Raw genomic sequence first — 23,309 nt, forward strand, 5'->3', positions numbered from 1 at the left:
CCAATAGAAGTTGTATTTTAAGACACAATGAAATTGATAGTTGAATCTACAAATGTAGATATATGATTTATCATCCACTTATTATCCTATTTTACTCAAACCAGTTGTCATTTTCGTAATATGTTTGAAGAAGCTGTTTATCAAAGGATCTATGGCAACTTAACAGAAATTGTGTAGCGATCATTTTGGTGTCAAATATTCACAAATAACACTACATAGGGAAATCTGTATCCATTTATTAAATTTTGAATCAATTTTGTTATTAAAAGTTTGTAATAGAGAGTTTCCATGCCCCTTTAATGGTTTTCATATGCAAGGCATAAGACAGTACTAAATATCCTCCTATGGTGTAGTATCAAATATGTTCCTTTGACTTCAGTGGTGTTATCTATATAATGACACTCACCATTGAACTACTAGCACCAAAACAGTTAAAACATTAAGTTCTGATTAGGAAATCAATTTATATTAAGTCGTACATGATTCTAGATTTTCATTGATACTTCTATTGACTGATATTATAATCACTCATTGTAAACAGATAAAAAGTAAAGTCTGTGCCATTCTGTACAACATTAAGAAACTACATTAAACTGGATTAGACTGTAATGAGTTAAAAACTATTTCAACAATACTGGAAATGCCTGGGAAATTACTTGAAATAAAATCAGATTATTGATCAGATTTTTTTGTTCTCTCAAAGTGGTGAATATAATAATATCTTCTAAATAAAATCTGGGAATGACACGATGTACATTATATTTACTCTTTAATGATGCTTCTTATGAGCCAAAAAATCTCTTCGGAGTATTGTAATACCAACAACGATAATAAAAAGTAGTTTTAACAAACCTTATGGATGACAAGGTATGGATTCAAAATACTGTTAGTAGAAGTTTACACCACTGCAACACAGACTATAAATATTCCAGCTTAACTATATCGTGTATAAAGTAGCTTATTTTTAGTCCTAAGCCACGAGCAAACAAATAACAATAAGATAAGGTAAGTATGAACTGTGTTCATTAAAATCAGTACACAGTTAATGTACTAAAATTAGATCTTACATAGTATGAGTAATGACTTACATTCTTAATAATTTCATACAGTTAAGAATGATATTTCGTTAGTATTGCATACATATATTTACAGAATGTTATTGTTGAAAAATAATAACACTTTTGCCTCTGTATATATAAATCATAATTAATAACAACTTGAAATGGAATATTGCAAGTTCCATTTAACATTGCTTTTTGGATATATCTATAAACTGTATTCTGTTCCAAAGAAAGATGAACTTTTGGGTCTTTTGCACCTCATGTCCTCAGGGGCCTTCCTTCTATATGTGAATCGCAATATTGTGTGTTTGTGTGTGTGTGTGGGTGGGTGGATTTTGGGTGTGTGGGTGTGTGCTGTGGGGGGGGTGGGGGTGGAGAGAGAGAGAGACAGAGAGAGAGAGAGAGAGAGAGAGAGAGAGAGAGAGAGAGAGAGGAGGGATGGGTGGTAGGTTAAGCAGTGAGTGGGGAGTGTGACAGTGCAACTGTTAAGTTTGTGTTTCCACATGAATTTTCAAACAAATCCCTCCATGTGTTTACCAGATTTATTCACAAAGTTCTATTCAAGTAAACATAATCAGTATTACTTTCTTGAATTTTTGCAGTGTGTCGGTCATTTAACTACTGTAGTATATATTTACGAAAATAGACTAATGTTCTGATGTTCACTGTCTTGTAGCAAACGTGGCTGCTGAAGCTTAGAGACACCCAGGACAAGTGGAAACGGACACTTCAACATACAGTCTTTCGTTCACCCCGTCTGTCCACCTGCAGTGCAAAGTCTTCCACCTGACTACCTTCTGATATTGGGTTGTCTTCAAGCATGAAATGAAACATAATGAAATGTTATTTTTTGTATAATTCTTCTAGATAAGTGTACTGAATGTGAAATAACTCTGTTATGAAGATATCTATTATTTACAACATAATGAAGTACCAGGCATGAAAAGAATGTTGTTTTTACAGAAAGAATATATTTTATCTAAAATTTAGGCATATAATATATTTAATTAAAAATTAATCACATTGTAAGTGGGAATATAAGTTAACCAGATGTGGAGTAATTTTCATATACATTTCTTACTTTTTTAACTTTTAAATTCATATATTATGTTCCCACTGACATATTTTTAATGAAAATTTTGATATTTAATATTTGACTGGTGCTGTGGCACAACTAAATACAATCATTATGAGTAATAGAACTTGCAAGATTGTTATTTTTGTTGTGGGAAAAATATTTTACTAAAACTAATTGCACACAGTATTTAATTGTAAATGAACCATGTTCTCAGAAAATATGACTTATATTTGGATGAAATTACTGAAACAACAGTAACAACCAATGGAAATGTATCTTAAATTGTGTTTTTCTTCAGTTGATCTATGCTGTTCTCCTCCAAAGAATGGAACATGCTTCATAGCATACTTTACAAGCAACATGTCTCAGTTTGTAAGAAATGACTGATCATCAGCTTCATACTTTTTTTTACCTTTTACGTGATCTCATGTAGTTTATGGTGTTTGTGGTCATGATCATGAGAAGAAACACTTGTGATCTGTAATAAAAGCAGTGAGTGATGAAGTATACGGAATGTGCTGGCTTTGTTGTCTAAGAGTAGTAATATGTGTGATATACATTGTTCTTCAGAACTATTATGACACTTTGCATAACAATGAATTCCAACTAGTTTCCCTTTGATTCTTTAAAAGTTATAAGAATGTGATAAAAAATGGTGACTAAAAACTGTCCAAACAAATGAATGTGAATGTAGTAATAATAATCCAAGGGCTATACTAATATCTCCAAAGGAAATATTCAGTATGTGAAGAAATTATTTGTCTTCCATGTTCTTCTTGGTTCACAGAATTTAAATATTCTATTGTTGTTACTTGATGCAATCACTGTAAATGAAGTCACTTTATTTGTATATACTGGATTCAATGCTAAACAAAACAGAATTACTTGACTGAAAAACTGCAAACCATGTTCAACACTATAGTATTATATTTTGATCCATGTAGGTGTCTGCATTATGACTCATTCATGTGTTTGGAATCTCAGTGATTATTCTTAAATTGTTGCATGTTAGTAATATTATTTTGTCAGAAATTAGTAATGCATTGTGTTTATATTGTTAAATAATCTGCCTGTAATTGTTGTATTTAATTTTCTCTTATTCATGAATATCTACCAACAGGACCATGTTTCCATCACTCCTTAGATTCTTAGCACTGAAACAGTACAAGTGAATCTGCTCTAGTGTGATCCATAAATTTGTTTCAGTGATTGCAAGTGTGAAATGTGAGCTATATCCACAAACGTTTAAAAATGGATATGTAAGTATTGTTCTGTAATGATAAATTTGTATCTTAATTAATTTATAGACACTGAGCCACTTGCTTAAGGGATAATACTTTTTCTCATGTTTTCCACGTTTTATGATAGAAATATTGCTTTCTGAACTAAAGGTATTTCTCATAATGAGTGTGAGCGGCTGCCATATGATGAAAGTTAATGAAGATTCACATCACTGTAAATAACTACCAGCTGAGGAACGAAAGATATAATATATCCTGGAAGCTGAGATCTTCCATAATGACACTTCTAGGTAATTTGTGTGAGTTATTTTGGGTACTTTATTCTGCAGTTTTGGGGATCTCATAATTATTTCGTTTTCTTAATATACAATGATCAAGAAATTCTATATTTCACAGTGTAGTCAAATCTATTCTTGTGAATGTAATTTCATTTCACAGGAGTATGGTGATTTCCTTCACACTAGGATTTGGATTCAGTTACTGCATGAGAATACTTACATACTCTGTAGTCAAAATTTCCACCTCAGTATCCTAAAGACAAAAGATAAGTTTGGTCATTTAAATGATTCAGTACATTTGATAAGTTCAGAAAATTCCACCATCTTCTGCGAGATAATCATCACTGATGTATCTCTGTTGCTGAAATCAAAGCTGGAAGTACATATCGAAACAATATTATTTCTGATTTGTGTGCTAATACTAGTCTTAGCACCAAAAAATCTGGAAAACTGTGTCACTCACAGGAACATTAATAGTCCACATATATGAGAAGTCAATGATAATAATTAGCAGTCAAAACTGATATCCTTTAATAATAAAAATTTAGCTACAAAATATATGCCATCCTCTGAGACTGTGTGTATTGGACCTCAGAGAATTGTAACATGTGTTTCATAATTCAGGTAAGTCCATGAAAAACTAATATTTTAACTAAGTAATGCGTGGGAAAGGCATTTATGAAGGACTGACTGAGGCAATTTTGTTTCTACAGTTTACCACATTTATAAGTGACAAAATCCAAATACTCCCAGCAATATTTAGATACATGACAGAAATCTGGCTGATGATGCAAATGAGTGGAGTTTCGAATGAACTGCCAACAAACTGAATTCCATATTTGCCATGCAGAAATATCATAAAGAGATTATGCAAGAAGACAAAACAAAGTACCTACCAGCATAGTAAATTAAAATTTATTTGGTGTAGGCATATTATAAAGATGATGTGGTAATCTTTGCAAATAGAGGATACTTATGGTATTGATTAGAAAAAATGAGTGCTAAGTTCATCAAACCAGTAGAGAAACGCTGTATAATACTAGAATATGCCCATTTCAAAATAAGAGAAAAATTATGTACAGATAACAGGAAATGAAACAATTTTTTTCCAAATTGTAATTCAGTAATCTATTGAATGAAAACCTATAGCCCTCATTGATGAACACATACTAATGATTTTTTCTTATTGACTCCAACACAAAAAATTAATACACTAACTATTTTATTGCATTAAGGTAGATTCCTCTGTATAGTCATAACGTCTTTGAAGTGTACAAATCTTCATGTATTTAGAAACACTATCATTACACACAAATCTTCTGTAATGTTTATGTTTCCAACAATTTGAAAAAATCACATTCAGTCCCCCTACATGCTCAGTCATACTACAGATGTCTATTCAAGCAGTTTTCATGATTGACTTTGTTTTAATTGTTATGTCCCTGCTCCCTGCTTCTCTGCTTTTTCAAGATGGATTAGTGATCAGAAATTGATCACATTTATACGATAAAGCCAGATTACAATGACAAAGCTGGGACATACAGAATTTGAAACTGAAAGTTAAGCCCGTAGCATTACTTCTGGTGCACATTGTTAAGTAATAAGTATTTTGACAATTAAGTAAAGGATATGAATTCGAGCCCACACTTGGGACACAGCTTTCATCAGTCAGATCGTTTTATTATGATGCACACACTGTTACAAAGTAAAATATTTGTTTCAGTATGTTGATTTCAGCAAATGTTTCACTAAAACCTAATACTGATCTGCATATAAACTGTATTGGTCTTTTGGTGTTCCTTGCAAGACAAAGTAATTTCCAACGGATTTTAGATGTGCTACATGTTTTATTTTCGTAATACATTGCTATCCTGTAACAAAATCAGCCTTCACAGAAACACTAAGTCTGGGATCATACTACATCTCTTCTTTCTTCCCTTTGATTTTCTTCTGTTCGAGAGGTCCCTAAAATCAAATTTAGTTAATTATTTATAAGCCAGTGTTCTAGTCTCCAGTGTTGCCAGCTTCTGCTACCAATGTGTTCTAATTGTTTTTTCACTGAATCAAAATGCAAAATACGAATTACATAGCAAAGAACAAAAGTATTATTAATGTTTATCCATTTTCCAACCCTGATATTAGATATACAAAATATCGTTAATATAATAAGTACATATGTAAAACCATGAGAAATGATAGTTACAGAACTGTGGTCATTGTTCCTAACATCCAGGCAATTTGTAATAATCAGTTATGTTAGTCTCTAATATATTTTTCCTTTAGGAAAACAAAACTTTAATTTACTTACTGCTAAATGGAATTGATATTTCACATATCTGTTTTTATTTGTTGAAGGCTGATACAAATCATTCAGTCAATTTAGAAAAATGCATTCTAGCATTTTCCTGAATTTCTTGCTAAAATATGTTAAAATTTAAGAAAATAGATATTTCAATATTTCCAACCCAGATTTTAAAAATTATAATTTATGAGTGACCTGAATTTTAAGTATGATTGTAAAATGTTCTTATACTTAAAGTAATGATCACTTTATGCAATGTACATATGGCATTTTATCCTGGAAACACTTCTCTAAAAAAGATATTTAATCAATATATGATATAGTTTAATGTGTCAGTCGTTTTTGTTTTGTATACAAACACTTTAAATCCAGTGTTAATATATTTATAGTATGTAGAAAAGAGGTTTCATGCATGGTGAATGTTACAACTACTTACAATTGATCATTGTGGAGCTGTGTCATATGATATACGAAATTAGATGTTCAGGTTTTTCGTCTGATACTCCCAAAATGCCATATTACTTTTGTAAGGAATATCTCTAAATATTCATATGTTTAAAGGTGTGTGATGTACTGTGAGTTAAGTGAAACGACTATATTTTTGACATTTTGTCAAATATAATGTAAAGACCGTTTACAGCTCTCTGATACGTTCATGAGCTGCCTTTATTACCACTACTGGAACCAAAATCAGTGTGTGGTAATTTTAAAAAACTTTAACAGAGTTTCAGAGTATAGGAGATTTTGTTCCGTCTATGTGTATAAACTGCTAAATATAAGATATACGAAGTAAAGATTATCTTTACTTAGATACATAACTATCCTAAACTGATACTTGTTATCCTTTATGCTAATGGATCTCAAAACATAAACCATGAGCCCTTTATGTTTCTACTCCTTATAATTAAACTACACAAATATTGTGGAGATTGGTTTACATAAGTTAAATTTATATCTACCGATTAAGAAGCAACAGTGATTATAATTTATTAATCTTAAATCCAGTACAACACAGCCTATGCCAATTGGAAATATTGCTTACCGTAAATATGACGTCAACAAATATGAAGGAGAAAATTGTTTTATTTTCTGCTGTATATAAGTGAAATAGTTCATGCAATATTAGTCTTGCACAAATTATGAATTATTACTCCATTTATGGAATTAGTACCAATATATGTATCTTGACAATCAACTAAAATATATTTAGAAATCCCTGAATTATATTTCTTCTAATTATAAAACAAAGTATTATGGTCAACATTACTTAATTGTCACACATTTGAACTTTTATTATCTTTACCAGGAACATTTATAATAAAAACCATAACCAGATAAATGTTCACAAGTGATTTGTGTATTTTTGTATGCTCCAAGAAATATTTTATAATTCATCCTATCTGTTTATGAGGTATTATATTACGCTACTTGACAATTGCCAATGAACAGGAACAGTGCTGAATGACATGAAACATATTACAGATTTAATAGAGGAAGAGTGATATACTTATAACGAAAAACGATACGGATTTCACCACATGAGAAACCAGGATAAAAGACATAACTAACTTCGGTTTTTGACACTTCTCAGACTCTCAACATAAATGTTAATATCAGTCTCAGTAAAGAATATGCCCTCCATGGGGACTACTGCATAGTTTACATCAGTTGTTCATACTGGCTTACAAAACTATTGAGGAATCCTTGAGGTATGTTGTCCCACTCCTCTCTGAAGGCGGTTTTCAGTTCTTGAACGGTTCAGGGAGCAGTTGTTCATTGAGAGACACGTCTTCCAAGACTATTTCAGACATGCACTATACGACTTAGGTCTGAGAAGTATGCAGGATATGGCATAAGTTCAGTACATTCACTTTCCATTATGTCTTACACTTCAGCGGTCCTGTGTAGGCGGGTGTTGTAATCCATAAACCAAAAGTCAGAACCTACCGCACCACTAAGCAGACAGACATGGTGCAGAAAAATCTCCCTGCAACGTTGTTGTGCTTCAACGCGACATCACGCAAAGATTCGCTGCAGTGTTCATCCACTGTGCATAATGCCTGCTCACACCATCACTTATCACACTGAACTAGGATTCGTCGGAGGACATAACTCTCCATCACTGCTGTTGATCTCAACCAACATACCTCCTACACCAACGAACTCTTTCTCAATAATGGAATGGTTGAAGGAGAGTGCATTAAATAGCCTTCTGAACATACAATCCAGCCTGATTTAATTGTTGCGAAACTGTTCTGGTAGTCATGTGTACTTTTAGCAGTTGCAAGGTCTGCAGCAATCTGACTAGGAGTGAGATACATGTTCCTTTTCGCCACTAGGGCTGCATATCGATCCTCTTACGGTGCTGTAGTGCATCTGTGACCACTGGCATACTTTTGCTTACCATTTCCGCCCTCAACAGCCTTTTTTAAATGACACTTTCGGACACAATCATTACTGTGGCCACAGTTGCAACACATTTACCAGTTTCGAACCATCCAACTCTTCGTCCATAACTGTAAGCGTTACAATGACGTTTAGAAGATATTTTGCCATACCATACAGAATGACATCTCATCGGTTCCACAACACCCTTCATCAAGCACCGTACTGCATTAAATGTTAAATTTACGTAGAGTGTTCATGCCTGGGCTTCACTGCAGATAACACGTTCCACCCTCTGGATTTCCTTTTGCTCTCATTGGTCAGGTGCTGTGTAGCAATTCTACGTTGTTCTGCAGCAATTCGCAGTTTTCCTTAGCAGTTGTCAAGCAGTATATTTGCTTAATAGCTGTGGCAGAATATCACATATGGGACTGCTTTATTACCAGGTCTTGAAGCCCACATTATAATAATATTTGAATTCATTCTGCCACCAGTATCTCTATGAAAGTACTTCTGTTCTTAGGTGACATTCCAGTCATATGTAGAATCAGATAACTATGTTATGCTGTTAATTTAGGATGGAATGTAAACTGTACAAAATTGTTGTTCCTTCTCCTTTGATTATAAGTATATCACAATATATAGTGAACTCTAAACTGAACAATATTCAGAGAATTAAAGTGCGATATCAGTGAGAAAGAGCGAATGGGATATTTATGTAACAAATGTGGGAAAGCTAATTTCATGAGAAGAGAAACACAGCAACAGTCAGCATGTTGAAAAGCTCCTTACAGATGATGTACAGAATGAAAGATAACTTAAACTGAGCTTAAGTTGACCCACTAGACACTATGTGGAGAATAGTGTATCCTCTAAACGCTGCACCACATGGCAGTACACTGATTTAAAAAAAGTAAGGAAGCATATTTCTTCATACTGTGGGTGACACAATGACAAAATATCGTAAACAATGATGAATATGAATAGCAATGGGACCATATATTCTTAGAACAGCAAGCTACTAATACAAACTTTTGATCTCTCTTTTGTTGCACACATACGTTACACATGTCACTGGACTAATATAAATTTTTTGTGGTTATGCATAACAGCCATGGTGTAGCAACCAGTCAAATGAGATGAAATGGCATACTACTATACTCCATAGTAATTCTTCAGTGATTTAACATATTTACGTACTAATGCTAAGAGGCTCAACATACTAACAACGCTGTTAAGTGTAGTAGAGTGACATACAGTGACCTTAGTGAGTGTGCCAGATACAATACACCATAACTAACTTACTACCAAACTGTGAAGAAAAAATTAGTTTTCTTCAACAATAAGGTTCAGTAAATGAAATAATGATACTGATTCTAATGAGATCATCATGTTCTTGAATTACAAGTTCATTCACTCTCAACAGACACTTTCGGGAGCCACAATCCTTCAGATTTATTTAGTTATTGCTACCAAATCGTATGCTTTAAGATAAGAGAATAATATCACAGGAGTTGCGATCTCAGGTGTAAAGGGACTGAGGAACCACAAAACATTTTTAAAACTTGGTAATGGAGCGGAGTGGAACAAGGTATATCATTATGGCATAGCGACCTGTCCAGCATGTCAAGAACCCAGATATAAAAATGATAATTTTTCTTTTGTTTGTAAATCACATTTTTTTATGGACAATCATTTCCTATCAGGAAAGCAAACTATAATTAAGATGGATTAAATTTTCTCCTCCAAGACTTTCTTGGACTTCATGAAGTTTAGCTGTGACATTCCTGATTGTGATGACTTTTTTCAAGATATTATTCGAAAACCTAGATTTTGACAAACCCCCTGCCTTCTTCTTCTTTTGCTTTGCTGAACTGCGTTTTGAAAATACTTTATTAACCGAAATTCCTTTAAAAAATTATGATGAGGAGTATCATCCACGAATTTCAATAGCTCTCTTACTGCTAATTCATAACAGCAGAGACGTTTGAGCGAGCCATCTTGATCATTCTGGAGGCTGATGGTCTTGTAGTGTGAAGATCACTTTCTCTCTATCTCTAGTACACCATAATTGCCATAAACAAACAAAATTGCTTTAAACAACTTGAAGACTTATCCCATGAACAAATGCACTCTCCATACACGACTTGATATTTTGCAGAACATTCGGAAATGGTAGTCTTAACCCAAGACCAGAGAGTAAATCTTTACTCAAAACTGAGATCACTCATTTTCAAAAAACAGAAATTATGTAGACGGCCAGTGAATTAACATTTACACTATGGAGCTCAAATTTTTAATGAAACTCACCTGTTGCTGCATCAAAGGATTTAGCTACAGAGATTGTGGTTGTAGGACTCTGCAGTCTCACTGTATTTGTTGAGATCGTGCGTGTATGGAGAAATCGACTGAGTACAGTTTTATGCTGCTGAATAATGTAATGAAATTGATTTTATTTTATTTAAGTGCACTTCAGTCTATTTAACTCTATTATAATTGTATATTTTTTAATGATTCATTTATCTGTTAAAAGTTCATAGTAGCTGCTGCTCCATATCTTGTATCTATTTACTCAAAACCATACTGCACCATCAGCTGCTGTGACTATCACTTTATTTATGCTGCTAGTTCCAGTGCTAACAAATTATCATTAAGTGCACATGGAACTGGTTACATAATTAAAGTGATTCATTATAGCACATATTGGTGGTTCAATTTAACTTTGAAACACCTATATTGTATCTGGTAAACTTACTTCTCTGAGTATTTTTGTTGTCATAACACAGTTTCATCATACAACATAATTCCCTTTCATACAGGTATGACCAACTGCATATGCTGAATGGAAAGGTTTCAAACTTTGAATAGATTTTTGCAGAAAGAGTTTTGACATAAGGAACGTTGGGTCTTCATGTGTCTATTGTTGAGTTGCACAGTGAATACCTGCACATCAGTGTCAATGGGTGTACTTATTTGGTGTCTTCTTTTTATCGAAAACATTGACTTCGATTTTAGTGGTCAGTATATGTCTTTGGAGCTCGAGATCCTGCCAACTGGTTTTCCTTTTATTTGTAAGGGGCACAGGAAACTTAATTGCTAAATATTTTCAAGTCTAGCTTTTAGTTGTAATCTAAATCTGTCAGTCGATATTAGAAGCAATTGTTGAGAGGAAAGCTTTGGCCTTTGGCCACACTCCTTATGGGAATATTTCAGATCACTTTCTGACACTTTCCTCAAATAAGTATTATTTCCAAAAGTTAAACCTACCACTCTTGTAAAAAAGGTCATGCTGAAATGGATCAGATATGCCCAGGGAGATGAATGTTTCACTTTTGGCGCCATTGGGCTCTGTTTTGACAATGATACAGTGTGGCTGTAGAGTTTTGTCTATGTTATTATGTGCCAAACTTCAGCCACACAATACTGTTAGTACTCCCTCTTTCACTAATCAGTTTATTGAGTCTCGGAATTTTATTATTTATATTATAAGGCATATTGATACTATATCTAAACATAATTAAGAGTAGTAAGTGTTGATGAAATATCCACAGTCCATGTACCATACGTTTATTCAATGAATAACGTCAGCAGCTTCACAGTACATTTGGTGTTTCATACCACATACTAATAACAACGACTTACAGCTCGACAATGAGAGTAAATTTCGTGAATACAGTATCACAGTTCGCTCCATTCTTAGTATTTTTATCTCTCAGTGAATAACACAGCCATAGAACTTGAAGCAAATGGCGTAAAATGTGTGACAGATATTATAAAAATATCATTAAAGTAAATATGTTTAATATAGAAAGTATGATTTTATAACTATCACTTATAACTATATCCTTTGGACCGCCATTTCGTGCTATAACTACATAATAACACCATATTTGAGGCAGATTTTCTTCTGGTTTGATCCAATGCTGCTTCTGTGTCTGATTTTTACTCAGATACTGTGTTGTTCTGATGCCTGGCACAGCAAACATTTTGCATATGATCTTCACTGGGTGAACACTCCTGTTGTTCTTTATTTATTTATTTCTCTACAGCTGGGAATCATTCAAGATTTTAAAAATTTCTGGCTTGTGTAAAGTAATAGTGTTGTTCAGTTGACATAATCATTGCCAACACTTTCCACTGGTGAAAGTGGCCTTGTTTGACTAGGAAACACACAATCTTCAAGTCTTAGTTACCGATACATTCATCTTAATCATCTACCATGGTAGACTGAAAGTGTTGCTAAAAACATGCGAAGCCTTTATGTTCTCCATGCTTGTTTGTTTATTTCAATAATCTATACATGACCCAGGCCAAGGTCTAGCAGGAACTGAATATGTACCTCAGATATTGAATGGGGACATTGAGGAGAGATTCTGTAAACTGAGAGTTTTAACTGATTTCCAAGTGGCAAGATCTTTATGAAGATTTAGCTCACTATCTAACTCAGAAATGAGTAATCATAAAAGCTTTGACCGAGTTGTTATTGAAGCCAGAGTCACAGGATTCTTCAGATTAGTTACAGTATCTTGTGGGAATGTTTTAGAAGGGATGTCATGACCGCTGTCACTATGAAATACGTTCAGACTATTGAGTAGAATTAATTTTAATAATAATGAAGAAAGCTGCATATTTTGGAAGCAATATCACTACTTCTCCTTTGTGCATTAGAAATATGATACACTTTCTTAATTATGTAGTGAGAAAAGAGATATTGAAACCAAGAAGTTAGCCATATTCAGATACTTCATGTATTTTAGTATACTTTCGTAATACTCCCAGATGCGATCTGTGAAGCACTGCAAACAGGAATGTGAACAAGACCTAGTCTCTAAAAAGTTATTTGTATCCAAACATAGTACTACTGGTATATTTAGTAGAGAAAAATATGGAAACAAATAACAAAATGAAAACAAGGCCTTTGGTTACAAAGGGGAATTAGAGCCAACACAGATTAAGGGCTATTCTTATTCTTCACAATAAAACTGATATCAGATTCGCTTCACCCCTTTCATCTTACCATTATTGAATTACTTGTGCTCACTCTTTACCTTTACTCTTCCTTCACTAGTTATGTTTGGATTCAATTTTGTGTCAGCGTTTTCGTCACATCGCAGGAAAAAACAAACGATTCCTCTCAGAGGCTTAACTCTACAAATATATATGATTACTCTAGATAGTTCTATTTTAAACATATGTTGTGCCAGGGACAGTTTTATAGCAATTGAGTTTGGAACTTTACAGTGGGACACGTGTTCAGCATCCATAGTTTCTCCATATTCGCTTCCAGACGTTATTTTTGCTTGTACCAAATAAGGCACATTTGCTACATTTCACACTCAAAAGCTTCGCTCACTGTTGCCTGTGCGGCACTGATCCCTCCTCAGTTAGTCAACGGCAGTGACCCTTGAGAGGAGGCATTGTGCTCTGTGTCCTGTGTCTTGGTCAAAAATTTAAGATGTGTCATGATGTCTTACGTGAAATTCTTTGTTGTGGAACTTTTCAGAGGCTTAGTGTTTCTTTGACTATAATAAACAAATCAAAAATTGCTTTGAAATTAACCAGTATGTCAGTATCCTCATCAACCATATTACTAGTGGACTAGGATTAAATATCTTGCTCAGGCGTTGGTCAACAGTATGTAAAAATTTTAAAAGATGCCTAACACTGTGCTGTAATAACATTATGCCACAGTGTTATTCGTTTTTAGAAGTCGCATTACTTCATCGTGTTTGAACATACATGGATTTTGTAACCCGGTTTAATCATTTTAGTCCAAATAATAACAAGGGGGGGGGGTTGTTTAGTCTTCAGTCCAAAGACTGTTTTGATGCAGTTCTCCACACTATTTTATTATGTGCAACACGCTTCATTTCTGCATAACTATTGCAACCTACATTCATTTTAACCTGCTTATTGCCTTCAAACCTTGTCTCCATCTACAGTTTCCACCGTCGACACTTTCCTCCATTAACAAACTGATAATCCCTTGACGCCTCAGAATGTGTCCTGTCAAGTGATTCTTTCTTTTACTCAAGTTATGCTCCAAATTTCATTTTTCCTCAATTTAGATGAGTAGTTCCTAATCAGTTATTCCATCTAACCACATAGTCTTCAACGTTCTGATGTACCACTACTTTTGAAAAGGTTTCTTTTATTGTCTTGTCTCAACTGCTTATCATCCAAATTTTTTTACATCCTGCCAAATACCCTCAGGAAATGTTTCCAAACATTTGGATTTATGTTAGATGTTAACAAATTTCTCTTCTGCCGAAACCGTTTTCGTGCTATTGCCAGTCTTCATTTTATATCCTCTCTACCTTGTCTATCGCGTTATTTTGCTCCCCAAATAGCAAACCTCATAGACTTACTTTCAGTGTGTCATTCCACAACCCACTTTTATCACTGTCACCTGATCTAATTCAACTAAATGCTATTACCCTTGTTTTACACTTGTTGATACGCATCTTACAACCTCTTTTCTTATAACCTCTCTATCCATTTTTGTCAACTGTTCTTCCGTTTCCTTTGCCATCTCCGAGAGATTTTCCAGTGTTATTGGCATAGTGCAAAGTTTTATATCTCCTTCTGAAATGTTGTTCCTCTTTCCAATTGCCTCCTTGGCTTCCTTTACTGCTTGTTCAATAGACAGTTTGAAATGCATCACAGATAATCTATAACCATGTCTCATTCCAATCCCAACAACTGCATCCCATTCATGCCCTTCGACTCTAACAACTACATTCTGATTTCTGTACAAGTTGAAGATCACTCTTCGCGCCCTGTATTTTACCCCTGATACTTTCAGTATTTCGAAGAGTGTACTCAAGTCAACATAGTCAAAAGCTTTCTCCAAATCTACACAAGCTATTGACGCAGGTTTGCCTTTCTTTCCACATTTTAAGACAAGACATGGTGCCAGTGTGGCTTTGCTTGTACGTACATTTCTCCGAAACTGCAACTGGTCCTAGAGTGCTTTCTATAATTTTTTCCCACTCTTCTGTAAATAACTCATGTCAGCATTTTGCAACCATGATGTATTAATTAAACTGATGTTACAGTAATATTCACACCTGTCAGCACCGCCTTCTAAAGAACAGGAATTGTTATAGTCTTCTTGAAATATCAGCATCTTTCATCTTACAAATCCTGCACGCAAGACAGAATAGTTTCTCAAGAATCTCAATGATTCTGAGGGAATGTCGTCTGCTCCAAGGGAGACATTTTGACTTACCAATTTCGCAGCTCAGTCAAATTTCTCTGACAGTATCATATCTTCCATCCGTGTTTCATCCTTCCATTCTTTGTTTTGTATGAGCTCTTGATAGTTATACAGCTGTTTCTCTTTTCTCCAATAGTCTGCCTAACTTTTTTATAGGTGAACTCTCTCTTTCCATTCATTATGAATGCTTCTACAGCCTTACATGTGCTCTGTCTAGCCATTTTACACTTTCTGTCACATTCCATTTTTAAACGTCTGAATTCTCTTTCACCTACTTCATTTGCAGCATTTTCATATCTCCTCTTTCTGTCAATTAAATTAAGTATATCTGTTGCCTATGAACTTCTACAACGCTTATATTTTTACCTATGTGATCATCTACTGTACTCACTGTTTACTATCATTTCTCTAAACTATCCATTTGTCTTCTATTGCACCCCTTTCCCTTGTTTCAGTCAATCATTACCTAATGATCCCTCTGAAACACTCAACATCTTCTAATTCTTTCAACTTCTCCAGGCCCCCTCTCCTTAATTTCTTACCTTTTACAATTTCTTCTTCTATAATCTGCAGTTCATGACAAATAAATTATGGTCAGAGAGTATATGTGTCTCTGGAAACGTTTTGTAGTTTAAAATCTGGTTTATAAATTTCTGTCCTACCATTATGTAATCTATTTGGAAATTTAAAACGCTTCCTGATCTTTTCCATGAGCAAAATATTCCTCCAATGATTTTCAAACCAGGTATTAGCAACAATTAAATTGTGTTGGGAGCTATATTTTACCATGGGCTTTGCCTTACATTTCTCTCACCCAGTCTATGTTGTACAATTTTTTCAACTTGTCCTTTTCGTACAATCGAATTCCAGTTCTGCATTACAATTACATTTTCCCGTCCCTTAACTATGAGAATAATGTCTTTTCTCTCAGCAACCATTTGTCATTCTGTTCATCATCTGTGGAGCAAGTTTCCATATAAACTTGTACTAGTATAGTCGGTGTTGGTTCGCCTCTGTTGCTGCTAGATAATCCATTCACTATGCTGTCTATAGTAGCTAACCCACAATCATATTTTCTTATTCATTATTTGATCTAGTCCTGCATTAACCCTATGTTATTTTGTATTTATAATGCTGTACTCACCAAACGTCCTGTTCTCCCCACCACTGCACTTGACTTTCCTAACGTACCTAACTTCAACCTATCCATTTCCCTTTTTAAATTCTCTAATCCACATACCCTCCACTGAGTTAAATGATCGAAAATTCCTCGCTCCTACCTCTCATGAGCAGTCCCTGCCTAGAGGTCAACATGGACAACGAAAGTTTTGCATCACCTCTATATTTCGAAATTAATGCCACAAAAAATGGGCTATGACACATGAATATTCATTTACAATGTGTCCAGATCACCAAATAAAAAAAAGAGAAACATTTTCTAATGACTACATCGTCTGCTTCCAATGGAGGGTTTTTCACAGCACTAATGAGCAATGTAAATGTGGTGAAGTGTCTCCTTGCTCGGATACCGGTTTGAATCTGTTGTGGCATACCATCAAAGAGATCATCAGTCCATCCCTGGCCCAGATTGTCCAACTCTTGGCAACTGTGTGTTAAGTGGCGCTGAAGTACTCGTCATTGGCAATGTCCAAATACAGCTCGTTTCAGTTGACTCCACACATGTTCGACTGGGTTCAGGTCCAGTGAACAGGCAGGCCACTGTATTATGGTGATCCAAGTATGCTGAAGGAACGTATTTACGAGAACAGTACGATGTCCACGTGAGTTATCACCGATGAAGATGAAAACCTTTCCCAATATTGACGATGTGGTCTCAGTATTGGTTGCAGAATCCCATCCCTTTACTGTAGAGCAGTGATATTACCCTCAACAACCATGATAGTTGTATAGAGTAAGGAGTAATATATTGTTATATTGCCCCATGTAATACTACCCCAGAACATCACTCCACCACCACCTTCTTGAACGTGTGGGACACAGTGTTAAGGCGTTCGATATTAACAGGTTGTCTCCTGAAGCGTTCCCTGCAATTATCAGGGTAAAAGCAGCTCCGAGTTTCATCCATAACCAACACACAACACCAATCCTGAGGCGTCCTTTCTGCATTATTTCTTGTACATTAGTAATGGAGTCTATGGTGTTGTGGTGTTCGCCATGATCGTCAGGAATGGAGATTCACATAATGCAATCGTCTCCTAACAGTTTGATGCGATACATGGCGTCCTGTGGCCACTTCGAACGCCGAATTTCGTTCTGGAGCTCTCAGCCCATGGTTATTTTGATTAAAAAGTCGTAGATACCTATCATCCTATGCAGCTGTCGAAAGTGGACGGTCTGTGTAGTGTAAGACCATGACACTACCTATCAATAGGAATCGATTCTATGTTCACATCACACCACTTTGACTCCCAAGCACATGTCGGACAATTGCCTTAGTTGACAAGCCTTCTGTGCATGGTGTGATGATGTGGACCCGATCATTGGTTCCAACTGTTCTTCATGGCATGATGAATGTTCACTCTACTGTTCCACAGATGTCTTTAATGCATCTCTACTGGTACTTTACTTTTAACTGAAATGTTATGATCATCCAGTCATGCATGGCATTTTATCCATATGCTATGCTCATGGTAACTGTGTGTATGGTCTTCCAACTGATGCAGGAGCAATCATAATAGCAACACACATGCAAGATATATTGGGGTGATGCAAGAATTTTGTTGATGTGTGTATTTTAACTCAGGGATATTGTACCAGCTGGATGCCATAATTATTAAGACGTACAGTAGAGGTATTGTCCTTGGGAAATATAATGGTTGTAGTTTACCTTAGCTTTCAGCTGTGCTGCAGTATGAGCGTTGCATGTTGGCTAATGTTACAAAATTAGATCAGTCAATCGTGTAGGCAGTAGGCCATGTAACTACTGAAAGGGCTGCTGCTCGTCTTCAGGAAGCACATGTTTGTTTGGCCTCTCCACAGATAGCGCTCCACTGAAGTTGTACCTATGGTACACCTGTCTGCTTAGTAGAGGCACAAAGCCACCCCACCTTGGCATGGTCCACAGTTTTTGGGGGATAATAGTAATAAATATTCAATAAGTTAATACTGTCATCATCATTGCTTCTCAAGCTTATGAGTGTTCCTACAGATGTCATTATTTTTAGATGGGTGAAACACACGTGAGAGGAAACAATAATAGAATTATGAGTTTTTTGTGGAGTTGGTATTTCTTTACCAAGTACGGTATTTTAGTAAATCATCTCCAGCTGTTGGAAAATATTGTAGTATTGTATGAACGTCAGAGCAAGATATGTGCCAAACAGTAATTACACACTATCGCTACATACTGAGTAAGGAGCAGGTGCATTTGCTATGCTTTTTTTTAACGACAATGATTTATCAAAACCTCAGAAACGCTTCTTTCTCATTTCTTAACTGCAGGATTTAGTTTCATAACCATTTATCAATGAAATAAAGATTTTTTTCTTTCCTGGGATCTTAATGAAGGACATTATGTATTAAATATTATTCCGCAGATAAGCAATTTTTTTCTCAACAATATCAACATATCATCAGACTCGAAGCACTGTCTAAGCTGAACAAGAATGGAATAGTAAGTCGGTCGTGACGTCCCTCGAAGAAAATTTCCAGAACTTGCAACTGGCTGACGAAAAGTACAGATAGAGTGTGGATTATTGGGCCATCTCACTTTGTAAACATTAGAAATGGAAGACACAGCCCTAAATATATTCGTATCGAGCGACTGATAGGGGATTTATATGGCTAAAGAATGAGCTTCAATTTAGTGGTCCCTTCAAGAAAGTCACAAATGGTTCCTTCTATCAATTCCCCTTCGACAGTGTGTTAAATCCTGACAACGATAAGAAAGAATCAGGTGTCAGTGCCATCTAGCCTGGACTGTGGAGACCTGTAAAACAAAAGAGAGAACAAATTCAGTACCTTGGTGTCCTGTCAGCGAGGTTACCTATGCAATGGGTAGATTATATCTGACTGAAAGACGTTAGCTCACTAGGGAAAAATCTCGGAAGTGTGATAGAAGGTGATATTTCTTCACAACAAGTGCATTTTACTTCTTATTGCTCATGCAGTATTGATACGGAAATCCGTAGCGCGACACTGTAATACTGAAACTGATGCCCCAATTATTTGAACTCTTCAAATTGCCTCTGGCGTATTACGAGCTTCTGGAAACCACGATGAACAGTTATAACAACCATGATAAAAATTATTGTGGAAGTGAGTAGTTCTACAGAAAATTCAGAGCTGTTTTACAAATTTACTAACAGGGAGATGAAGGCGTTTTACAGCGAGGATGTGTGTCCATGGAGGTGGTTTTGGCAGACACAGAAGCCGTCTTTGCCGAAAATATGGAGCATGTTACACTTTATAAAGGAGTGGATCTGATGAGCTAAGTATTTTCCTTGTAAGCTGGAGACACTTTCACTGGACTGCGCTACAATCGTGTAACAAGTGGGACATCTGCAGATTCTATAGAAGCTGTTTTCTTAATTTCCCAGAATTGGCGCATATTATCCCAGTATAACAACTAACAAAAGCGTTGTACTGTAACGAAGTTAGGTGTACAGCTTGAGTCTGTCTTCACAAATTCCAGCTTCCCGTTCATGGTTTAAAAATGTAAAAGATAAGGTACAGTTCCGCGTTCTGGCCATAGATGGGCCAGTCGGGCATGACCGGCTGTCGTCTCAACCTCAGTCAATGCTGTCATTGGACGCAGTATGGGGGGGGGGGGGGGGGGCATGAAGTCATCTCACCAACCTCCTGGTCGTAGTAATGTTTTTTGACCTTGGAACCGCTAATATTCGTCGAGGAGTTTCCCCAGCTGGCCTCACAAGGCTGCGTGCGCCCTGTACCAGCCCTCACACACAAAAAAGTCCTTGGCTCTACTGAGAATCGAACCCAGGTTCCCTGAATGGCAGTCAGCTGCGCTGTGCACTGCGCTACAGAGGCAAACTCATGGCTTAGAATCGGTAAGAAAAATATCTTCAAGAAACAGTGAACAGTGTATCTAAAATGACACACATGCATGACGTATTCTCATATTTACATATACGTTACTCGACAAAAAAAGTTCTACCACGAGTGAATATAATCTGGAAAGCATAAAATTTGAACAAGGACTGGCTGATGGTCTTACACTCGTAAGGTTAAAAAATGAAAATACGTTGTTCATAGTTAGAGATTTGGAGGAGGTGGGAACTTTTTGAGGCTTCACTTACTTAGTAGCAATAAGGCCTCATATCTCAACACTTTGAATCAGAGAGCATTCTCATGTGTCTTGGCTAGTTCCTGATTGAATAATTCGTCAACATTGATGACTTGTGCTTCCTTTCCAGTCTAGAATTGATTATATGCTGCATTATGTAGGTTTTATTACCTTATATGCAGCTTCCTCACACATATAGCTGATCAATTATTAGGGCAAGCACGATAAGACATAAGTCATTATCTGGCTCATCTGTTTCCATTGGCGGTTGGTGGGGTTCGTTTAGTTAGATCAGAGCCAATTTGCTCCCTCATCTTTGCATTAGATTAGCTTTGGCCTCTAGCTCAATTTCCAATGCCCTTGTCGTCGACGTGGATGTTAAAGCGTAATGTCCTTTCAATTTCTCAAAGGTTGCCATTGAAATTTACCCTGCTATTGAAGCACTGTGCTACCATTACCTCAGAAAAACCCCAAGAGCAACAGTCCTTCTATTTTATGGCTTATTACAGCTGGAAATAGTCTCAATAAATGCTGATTTTGTGGCACTGACAAAAGCCTGTTGGTCTAAAGCTTGAACTAAACATTTATTTCATAACAGATTTCACAGCCTCCACACAAGTGCTTCATGTATCGCGTTTTCTATGGAGTTGGGTTTGTACAAAGTGAGACACAGTTAAGAGACCTTCGCACAAACACTGATGTTCATAATTAGAATGGCATTCTATTGTCTGAGTAATGGCGTTTTCTTTCTTTCTTTCAAACGTAAAGTTAAATTGTTTGTTAGCAAATTTAGCATTGTGGGCTCCCAATTGCTGCTACACTCTGGTAGGTATGAATTAAGTTTCCAAGGCTTCCGTATTCAACTGTCATTAACTTTACTTTGGGCAAAGTCTAAACCACTGTAATCTCTGAAACAAACTGGCTGCCAAGATTCGATACATTGTATTGTTCGCCATTTTATGACTCCAAATTACTACCGCAGCATCAAATGCAGTGCTGACTTGATGATTCCATCTCCAATGACAGGTGATACTTGAACTTATTCTGAAAGTTGCGCTAAGCACTCACTGTTATCCTTCTTGTCTCAGAACAAAACCTGACACTACCGTTTCAGCGGTGCCAGTGTTCGATTTTTAACAGAAACTGTATGTATCTAACATTTGTATGAAAGTCCAGGCTTAAAGCATAAAACTGAGTTAAGATTATCATTGAAGGACATTCTTTAGATGATTATTTTCAAGTGCTCACCCTTTTATAGACTTGCACATACTTATATTAACATGTCCGATCATTTCCTGAAGAACCGTAGTATTTCTGTTTCTTACACCTCAATTTGAGTCTTATCCAACTAACCTATTTTTTTCTTATTCTGTGTACTCCACTTTTCTCTCGTAGTTTCTTGCACTGTTGCCTTTATTGTAAGTAAATCCTAATTCAGTTTATATCTACCATTATATACACTTTTATTTCGGTCTCCAATTTATTCAGCTGATTTTGACTGGCATTACCATATTTCAGTCTGTGTAAATCATTTGCAATTATGTTATCCAATCATACCTTAGTATTGGTCCAGTGAATGTTTTTTATAGCTAACTTTTTGTTAAAGGCTGCTCACCTAACAACTATTTAGAGTTTCTTTGTTACTATTTCGTTCTGAATATTCTGCAACATTGCCCAAAGTATTGTAGCATACAGATGTCACATGCTAGAAATCGTCTTACAGTGAATAAATAACTCTTCCCTACTGCCAAATGAGTTTTTTGTTGAAACCCATAAAAAAGAAAATGGTAATTATTTTTATTGCAATCATGAGTGAATGTTTTATATACTTTTTCATTTAGATATTGAATTTTCTTTTCAAGGTGCATATTTTATCCCATGTGTTCTTGGTATATCTCTGTGCAATGTAGGAAAGTTTTCCCTCTCATGGCATTCTGCTCAACTAACATTTTGAATTATTAACGAATATCTCAATGGACACTGTACATATTAGTTTCTGATTACTTCTTTAGTGTTTTCGTCTAAAATAGGGTAACCCATGTATTTCGTTAGTGTTTTGAAACTTAATTTATAATTAACAACAATGATACATTTTTCTCCATAACTACACCTCATACCCTACTCTTACACTACTCTAAGCCACTCACATTTAACTGACATACATGTATCCATTACATTCCTTTGCTGTGTATTACAAAGGGAAAAACTGTCTCTCACAGAGTGTATTTTCTGCATCTATGGACCTCATACTTCTCTTATTTCCTTTTACATGTGTATGATTATGAATCATGTGGCACATACATCTTCTTCCTACCACAGCTACTCTACTTGAAGTCGCCCTCCCCGCCCCACAATGCCACTCCCTTGAACCCTAGAGATCTATGACATCTCTTCTTTCATTTTTCTTGCATTAAAATCGAGCTCTACCACTAACAATTATTTTCAGCAAATGATGTTTAATTATATCTCAACAGCACCT

The 23,309-nt window shown here is 35.6% G+C and overlaps 1 protein-coding gene across 1 annotated transcript in view; it reads left to right on the forward strand.

The window, feature by feature from the left end:
• The window catches only part of LOC126298321 (uncharacterized), an 897,137-nt gene extending 889,827 nt beyond the window's left edge, over nt 1–7,310 (forward strand). Inside the window, exon 16 of the mRNA XM_049989619.1 lies at nt 1,738–7,310. Coding sequence (XP_049845576.1) covers nt 1,738–1,851 — 114 coding nt within the window. The 3' untranslated portion in view covers nt 1,852–7,310. The remainder of the gene's footprint in view (nt 1–1,737) is intronic.
• The last annotated feature ends 15,999 nt before the right edge of the window (nt 7,311–23,309 follow it).

Source organism: Schistocerca gregaria, chromosome X (assembly GCF_023897955.1).
Source record: "Schistocerca gregaria isolate iqSchGreg1 chromosome X, iqSchGreg1.2, whole genome shotgun sequence".
Classification (NCBI taxonomy): domain Eukaryota; kingdom Metazoa; phylum Arthropoda; class Insecta; order Orthoptera; family Acrididae; genus Schistocerca; species Schistocerca gregaria.